We start from the raw sequence: 8,537 nt of genomic DNA, 5'->3' as shown, positions 1-8,537 counted from the left end.
ACGGACATAGCGCTACTCCGTACTTCTAATTAGCACACATTAGGGTTTAGCACTAAGGCCAGTACTTAACAAGCTGGTGGAGTGAAATTTTCTGACAAAAAGACGGTTAGAAAACGAATCATTAGGGCACGCCTCAACGCTCTTCTCAAATATTTCAGCAACTTTTCCTTTCTCACACTGCTCTAAGTTTTGTTGAAATTTTCTGGGTGATATCTGACCTCCACGGATCGTTTTGTATTTGGTTTCCACCCACCAACGCACTAAAAATACCGTTAAGCGCTCAGAGAGACCACAGCCGGAACAATCACACAAAACCTTCCGCGAAAGTCACAGCTTTTGGCGGCCGCGCTCAGCCAATGGGCGTCGCGCGCTGCGCTAGGCTCCGCCCCCCGCGAGCGCAGCTCCTCGAAGACCGGGTCGGCGGACGGGCGTCAGTCGCCCGGCGGCCGCGTGACGGGAGCGGGACGTCACTGTGTCAGGACGTGTGCCGTGTGCCGCGGCACGCTCTGACGTGCGCAGACCTGTGCCGGCGCCAGTGTGATGTAGGCGGCCATGCGGCGCGCTGAGACGGGTCCGATGTCAGGGGCGAGGGCGGCCGGCGGCGCGCTGGCCGCCGTGCTGGCGCTCGTGCTGCTGCAGCCAGCGGCCGTGCACGGATACTACAACTGGATGTGAGTACACCGGCCCCGCCCCGCCGGCGGCTCGCCGAGGCACGGCTCTGGCCTCACCCGCAGCGTCACGTACCAATGAAATCGTAAGCGCTCTCATGCGACGACTCCGTTCAGCGTGAGCTCTTATGCTAAATGAGTCACATTAGAAAACAAATCTTGTCCTCTCTCCTCAAATTCCAACAAGTGACAGTTCTCAGGCAAGTTGTTCTGCGTCTCCCCGGCGGCGGCGCTGGTTACGCCTCTGGGCGGCGGTACGAGTGTGCGTGCGAGCATGCGTTCTGTGCGGTAATCACCACCACCTGCAGTCGGGCGGCCTGCGATTACCCGCCGCCGGATGTGTAGACCATCACGTCGGTGGACAAATAACCCGGTGTGAGAATGCAGCCGTGCGTCAAAAACCGCTGCAGCTGCGAATTCTAAGCAGCTGCTCAGCCCTGCAACTCGGCCGTGTGTTTTGCGGAAAGTGTGCACGCCCCAGAGGATTCGAGGGTGGTGAAATATCATTTCCATTATCTCATGCAGAACATGCGGCCAAGAATGTGAAGTCCCCATTTTCCGTGGGATCATCTGGAATGAAATGTAGATTACCGACGGTTACAAACGCATTTTAAGCGTGGTCGAAGAGCGTGCATGTAAAAGTCTTCAAAGGCAGCCATGGTATGCCAGGCAGCGACTGTGCACCGGGTCTAAGCACGTCCCCCGCTGGAGGTACGGGCCGCGCGGGCAGCCGGCGGACAGGCCGGCCAACATAGCGCAGAGCTGGCCGTCGGGTGCGGGCCCTCCGGAGGGAGGTGAGCCCTCGCACGGGGGACCGCTCCCGTGGGCACCGCCGCCATCGATCTCATGGGGTCATTGGTTATCAATGCCGGTCATTTGGCGGTGCTTTGTCTACTAAGACGCCTTTTCGGGGCGAACGTACTTATTCTGGAACGCATTCCAATGCCGCGGACGGGCAAATTTCATATCGCGTGGCGCGGCAGGGCTACGCCGTCAGGTGGGTGATGATACCGCGGCATCACTTTAAAGATATCACTTAACTTTCTGATAGAACTGACACTTTTTGCGTTTTGTCGTCTTTTTGGTTAGCTTACCACCCATATTCTCACCCAACCCAAACATGCGATTAATCTCAATCTGCCGGGAACAACTCAGACTCAGAGTCACAGCGCATGGGGCTGACTCCGACTCCGACTCCATACATGATAGCGCACGCCTGAGCTAACTCCGGCTCCTTCTCAAACAGGCACTGTTTAACTCCGAGACTGATAGCGATGGAGTTGATTCCGGGGCTATTGTTCATGACGTAAGCCGTTTTGTGTGGCAGTCACGGGAGCTGTCATAGCAGAACTAGCTGTTGTTACCGGCGCGCCTACTGGAGTTCAATCTGAAACCTTTATATTAATGCAGAACTAGCTCGCCTCGACGCCGGCTCACACAAAGTGCGCAAGAATTCGAGTCCATCTCGGCTTTATTTCAATTTGGCCGATTCTCCAGCGGACCCTGAATCCACCCGTGGTCGAGCACAAGTCTGTCACGACCTCTGTTTGTCTGTCTGTCACGACCTCTGTTTCCTACGGTCACGTTCAGACCAGCGTCCTTCCGCCGTCCTGCCATCGGCGAAGGACAGTTGGCGGACCAGGAATTGCCGCGCGAGAAGGACTTTTTCGGCGCGCGCATGCCATTCCTGGCATTCAGAGGGCCGCAGATTGTCATCGGAGAGGGGCGCCGGTCGGTGTCGTTTTACATCGAGGGCTCGTTTAGCTGGCACAGGTAGATGATTCGACCGCGGCGGTCCATGCATTAATGCGCCATTACCGCGCCTGAAACAAACGCGAACGTGACGGATCGGGGAAAACGCCGGGCATGCGTTTAGCGCGAGCCGTGGCGGTTCTGCCCCGCACGGAGGAGCGGCGGCCCACGCAGCGAAAACGCCGTGTGTTGTGGTAATGACATGTGTGGCCTGTCTCGCTTTCTTTGCGGTTTGGGTAACTGCACGCTAGCTCGTACTCCTTGGTTGATGTCGAGCCCAGATTTAAACGGCCACGCACGTGGAAGCGGCACGTGCTCAGCAATGGGATGGTCCTGATTGCCTGGGCTCGGCCAAACGACACAAAATGGCTAATGAATCACGTTTTCGATCGCAGCGCTGGCTGCCCCCGAGCCGCTGTTTCGAGTCCGTCGGGCCTCCCGCCGACTGCTTCCGAGGACGCGGCAGCCGCGGCGCCGGCGTTTACGACTGTGACGAGGCAGCGGACAGAGCCTGTCGCCGCTGGGCCGAAGCGTTTACGACGCGTGGAAGTGACGCGGATAATTGTCGCCGTCGTCGTAACTCAGACAACAATGCGTTGGAGCCGACCACAGCGAGCGCCCGCGGCTGCCGCCCTCAACGGCATCGGCGGGAGCGTCCGGCCCATGGCTCCTGCCCGCTGGGGCATCGGCGGGAGCACCCGGTCTGTGGTTCCCGCCCGCAGCAGCATCGACCGGAGCGTCCGGCCTGTGGCTCCTGCCTACAGGGGCATCGGCGGGAGCGTCCGGCCTGTGGCTCCCGCCTACAGAGGCATCGGCGAGAGCATCCGACCTGTGGCTCCCGCCTACAGGGGCATCGGCGGGAGCGTCCGGCCTGTGGCTCCCGCCTACAGAGGCATCGGCGGGAGCGTCCGACCTGTGGCTCCCGCCTACAGGGGCATCGGCGGGAGCGCCCGGCCTGTGGCTCCCGCCCGCAGGGGCATCGGCTGCAGCCATGAAGGCTTCCAGGGACTCGGCGCTCAGTCTGGTCCGCGTTTTGTCCGGACAGCGCTAGTGTCCCATCGGCCGATCTATACCCGCTCACTCGTCTTTCGGTTTATCGCTACATGTATCCAATTGTCCTAAAAACAAAACAAAACATACGGAGTACTTACAAATAATAATAGAAGAATAACAGTAATAAGTAATAATAAGTAATGGTAGTGTGATATTAATAATAATGGTGTGATAGTAATGATAGTGTGATATTCCAGCGCCAATAAAGCAGGCGATCGGTCGGTGTCTGTGTGATTTATTCGTTTCTCCATAACAGTGAATGCGCGAACGTGACTGTGAGTTGACCCGGACGGGTGTTACTCGTGGGACTGCTGACACAGCATCCCCATCCATCTGCCGCTGTCAGGGCCAGCGACATGAGGCTGCTGACCGCTCCATCAGCGCTCCGGTGCGTGCGCGCCGGCCTGACCTGACCCAGTCCCCGCAGCCCATTACCCATGCGGCGGCCGGCCCGGTCGCACGTGACCCGGCGGTATTGTGTGTCGCGCTCTCTCCGTTCCCGAGTGGGGCTCGCTGCATAGTGAATGCACGGGGCAGCCGGGCCCGGTGCAGATTACCCCCTGCTAGAACAATGGGAGACTCAAATTAGGTGCGAACGCTGTCCGAACGGGATGGGTGCGTGACCGACCCTGGCTTTGGTCTGGGTGCAACACAAACCAATCGGGGTGTTACGCCGCCGCCTTGTTTTTCTTTATTTCCTTGCATCCTTGCACGCGCTCGATGCGCTTTCGACGGCGCTGTTTCGTTGTTCTGGAAAGCACCTGAATACCTTGCCCACGTCGCGGAACGTTGCCGGCGTTTGGCGATAGCATCGTGCAGAACAAACTGCGCTCCGTGTTCTTTTCATGCTTGGGTCACCTGCTCACCCCCCGCAGTGCGCCGACCCAGCTCACGCGAGAGAGAGAGAGAGAGAGAGAGAGAGAGAGAGAGAGAGAGAGAGAGAGAGAGAGAGAGAGAGAGAGAGAGAGAGAGAGAGAGGAGAGAGAGAGAGAGAGAAGAGAGAGAGAGAGAGAGAGAGAGAGAGAGAGAGAGAGAGAGAGAGAGAGAGAGAGAGAGAGAGAGAGAGAGAGAGAGAGAGAGAGAGAGAGAGAGAGAGAGAGAGAGAGAGAGAGGGAGGGAGGGAGGGAGGGAGGGAGGGAGGAAGGGAGAGAGACTTCGCCCGCGCGCAGCCCACTGCCGTGCTGATTCTTGTGCAGATGCGCCACCTCACGTGTCGCCCGCGCCATCTACGCCACGAGTGGGCGGCGTGCTCTTGCACGATCGGCGCTGTCGGACCCCGGCCGACTGGCGCGCCGGCACCGGCCAAACCGGCGCACTGGCCCGAGGCCGGGCGGCACAGCGGCGCGACGCACTGCGTCATGCGCCGCGGCGTCCGCCGGAGTTGTCCCGGAGCCGCCTGCAGGGGCCTGCCGTGCGGCCCCAGGTACTAAACGTGGACAACCCGTCTCTGGACGCCGGGCCGGGCGTGCCTCGAGGTTGTCACACGCTCAGGTCGTTCGCATACCGTATGGACGGGCTCCCGGATCGTACCCGGCGCGGAATTTCGGTGTCGTATGACCGCGGACGGTCCTTTCATTTTACCGGCAGGGTAATTAGCCGCATACTCGGCGGCCCTCCCAATTCAATTAGTCGACCGGCTGGATTAGCGGCGATCCTGCGTGCGCGCGCGGGCCGCTCCCAGCCAACCGCAGCCATCCGTCTCGAAGTCAAGCCGTCGCCGCGCGGCACCTCAAGGATTCCCGTGAGATGCGATGTTTTGGGCGGCGGGCGGCATCCAGTCATTGCTCAGTGCGGCAGCGGCACGGCGACGTGTACTACCGGCACTCAATCACGCCCCAGAGAAGGGCGGTGTTTATTGAAGAGGGCGTACGCGCGTTTTTCAGCAACGTGGCGGCTTGTTGCCGGAACGTCGGCCATTGTCGTCGCGTGCAAGAAAGGCACTCAGGCGTGTCGTGAGAGGCGAATTGAGGCCTGTTTTCCACGTGTCCTGTGCGTTGTGCGTGGCCCGGCCCGCAGGTGACGAAGGCACCTCCGCGGTGGCGAGGCTCGGATTTCAGACTCTGGTGGCAGCGTGGACGGATGGCGTTGGCGCCCGGTGGGACGCGTTCCCGGCAGGCGCACTGCTGTCCAACGATCCACAAGTTATGAGCCATATGCAATGGTAAAGATTCCCAAAATGCGTTGAGGAAGGGGGGGGGGGCTGAGCAGTAAAAACTACGAAAATGACCCGCTTTCTTAAAAAAAGGCTGGAGGGGCGAGGGCTGGCACTTAAGTTGCGGGGTGGGAGCCCAGATCAGGATAGGAGACGGCACCCCCGGACAAACGTATGCTTTCGATAACAGATTGTGCAAACGGCGCAACGCCAAAAAGTTGGTTCCGCGTGGGCGCTGGGTCACTCTGCCATTGCATGGCGCTTTATTCCCCTTTCTCAGTGTTTGTTTCCATGCCTCGGTGCTCCACCTCCCTTCACTACACTACCCTGAATATGCACGGCAATGTCTACCATGGGGAGATGCGGTCTTCGGCCAGGACCGAGTTTCATGAATTTCCGCCACTAGTCCACGGCGCGTTGCCTCCCCCACCCACCAACTGGACCAAATGTTCTTCTCCAACTGACCTGTGGAGTGGTCAGCGTCGGCATGTCACTACAGTGACCGGAACCGACAGCGGCAGCGGCCACGGTCCGCCCTCTGCCGGTGGCACCCGCTGCAGGGACGTCACAGCGTCGGCATGTCACTGCAGTGACCGGAACCGACGGCGGCAGAGGCCGCGGTCCGCCGGCGGCACCCGCTCCTGTGACATCACAGCGTCGGCATGGCACTACAGTGACCGGAACCGACAGCGGCAGCGGCAGCGGTCCGCCTTCCGCAGGCGGCACCCGCCCCAGTGACGTCACAGCACGGGCTCGGACTCGGATTTCATCGGCGCTGCTGAATGGGAGCGGACGGGACAGCCGCGCCGTCGGCCGGCAGCCGCGCCGCCGGCCCGCGGACAATGGGTCCCGACCCCGAGGTGCGACGCCGCGACTCGCAGCCGCGGAGGGTCCTTTCAGCCGGGTGGCCAGGTAATGGACCCGGCGCACTGGGTCCGTCCGCGTCCAATTAGCCGCGAAGGGCGGATGGCGGTGTGAATCCCAAACGCCGCGGGCGCGGGTCTAAGAGGTGTGTTGTTAGGCTGACGGGCGCTACACGGCCGTCAATCGTCATTGGGGCGGCCCGGGCGACGTGACGGCACCGGGGCCGCTGGCGGGCCGGCGGCTGGAAACACGGCGCGCTGGGAAGCCAGACTCACGTGTGAATCTTCTCCCGCGGTTGGTGGAGCTGGCCGCAGAAAGGATACATTGGCGTTCGACGGCGTTAGCAATTGGAAACACGTTCAATGGGACGGTGGAAGGCAAAGATTCCCACATTTATAAACATGATCACATCGTCCGCTTCTCCAAGTTTCGCCAAGTATTTCCTAAACGCGGTGCTAACGCTTCTTGTTACGTCCAGGTGCGACGCAGTGCAACGCGTCCAAACTAAAAAAAAACAAACAAACGCGAACACCCCGCAAAAACGCAACCAAGAACTCACTTGGTCACGAAAAACGCCGCTGAAGCTCACCATATCTTCTATGCCGGCCTTCGCGGTCGTCCTCGGCGAGCTTGACACGCTGTCGTGCCGCGACGGCCGGGGACAACACGGCCCTTCTTAGTGGCGCAGCCCGTCGCCGAGGCCGGCCTGGCTCGCGCGGCGGCGCACGTCCGGGCAGGTGCAGACCATCACCGGACGCGCCTCACGAGGAGCCGGCCGTCTTCCGCGCGCGTTGTGAGCGTGTGACAGGTCTCCCGAGCGGAGCGCGGCTGCCCGCTCTCTGGACGCCGTCAGTGTTTGAGGTCGTGGAGAGCTGAGGCGGCTCGGAGAAATGAATCGCCAGGGGAGCGTGGAGCGGACAGGCTGTCGTGTCCTATCGCTGCCAGAAGCCATCAATGGAACGCGCGCTGTCAGTCGAGCGATAAAGGACGGCTTAAACGGACCTGACGGCGGTGGAAAGGTCTTCGGCTTATGCTCTGATGTGAAGCTTTGATACTGTCGTGGCTAGGCTGGTTATGGTAGTTCCGAACAGTGACATGTATCTGCTTGGAGTTAATGATATTCTAAGAAGTCAGGAGCTGGCTGTCCTGGCGCGCGTCGATCTCAGACAGCGTAGCTAAAATCCTCGCCCTTTCTTCTTTGTACTCGTGGCGAAAATCACATCTCATCTGAGTCTCTAATGTCTTTCCTCTCAAGAACGTGCATTAAAATGCTCCCTGTACATCGTCTGTTCCATCACATTGCTGGCCGCCCTTGTCCGAGCCGCTGACACCGCCCCTGCCGACTACCCGCCCTCTGGCTACCAAATTACCCGCTGCGCTGCCGACCGGTCACCCGATAGCCTCACATCTATATAATTACCGGCACGGCTCACGCACTGCGTGCCACATGTTACACCCCCGTCTGCACGCGCCGCGGCGGCTACCGTGCCCGGGGCCGGCGGCAGCGGTGTCGGTGACAGGCCGCCGCCAACACCGGGCACTGCGGGGTAAACGGTCACTGCCACGCCGGTCAGTACGGCACCGCCGGCGGCTTCGGTCACTGCGGACCGCCGTCGACGCCGGTCGCTGTGGAGGACCGCCACCGGCGCCGGTCACTGCGGACCGCCGCCGACGCCGGTCGCCGTGCGAGTCTGCCACCGGCGCCGGTCACTGCAGACCACCACCGACGCCGGTCGCTGTGCGGGACCGCCACCGGCGCCGGTCACTGCAGACCACCACCGACGCCGGTCGCCGTGGGACCGCCACCGGCGGGCGTGGGTCGGAGACGCGCCCGATGGCCGGCGATAAGTCTCCATCACGACGGGATGGGCTCCGGCCTGGCGATAGCTCAGGAGAGGCGGCGCTCGCCAAGGCGGTCTGGGAGGTCACAGGAGGCTCTGTTTCACACCATAACCTGGGACCTCCTGAGAGAGTCGAGCAGCCTGCGTGATAGACCTCTCGGTACAGTCGACCTTGGGGCGGAGCGGTCTACTCTTGCGGGAGAGGAA

The 8,537-nt window shown here is 60.9% G+C and overlaps 1 protein-coding gene across 1 annotated transcript in view; it reads left to right on the top strand.

Moving 5' to 3' along the window:
• Window positions 1–445: 445 nt before the first annotated feature.
• The window catches only part of LOC119091815 (protein Wnt-16), a 62,069-nt gene continuing 53,977 nt past the window's right edge, over window positions 446–8,537 (top strand). The window contains exon 1 of the mRNA XM_037214703.1: window positions 446–671. Coding sequence (XP_037070598.1) covers window positions 553–671 — 119 coding nt within the window. The 5' untranslated portion in view covers window positions 446–552. The remainder of the gene's footprint in view (window positions 672–8,537) is intronic.

This window comes from Pollicipes pollicipes, unplaced genomic scaffold (assembly GCF_011947565.3).
Source record: "Pollicipes pollicipes isolate AB1234 unplaced genomic scaffold, Ppol_2.1 Scaffold_3447;HRSCAF=4054_pilon_pilon_pilon, whole genome shotgun sequence".
Lineage (NCBI taxonomy): Eukaryota > Metazoa > Arthropoda > Thecostraca > Pollicipedomorpha > Pollicipedidae > Pollicipes > Pollicipes pollicipes.
Note: the sequence above shows the minus strand (reverse complement) of the source record. Positions and strands in the feature narration are given on the sequence as shown.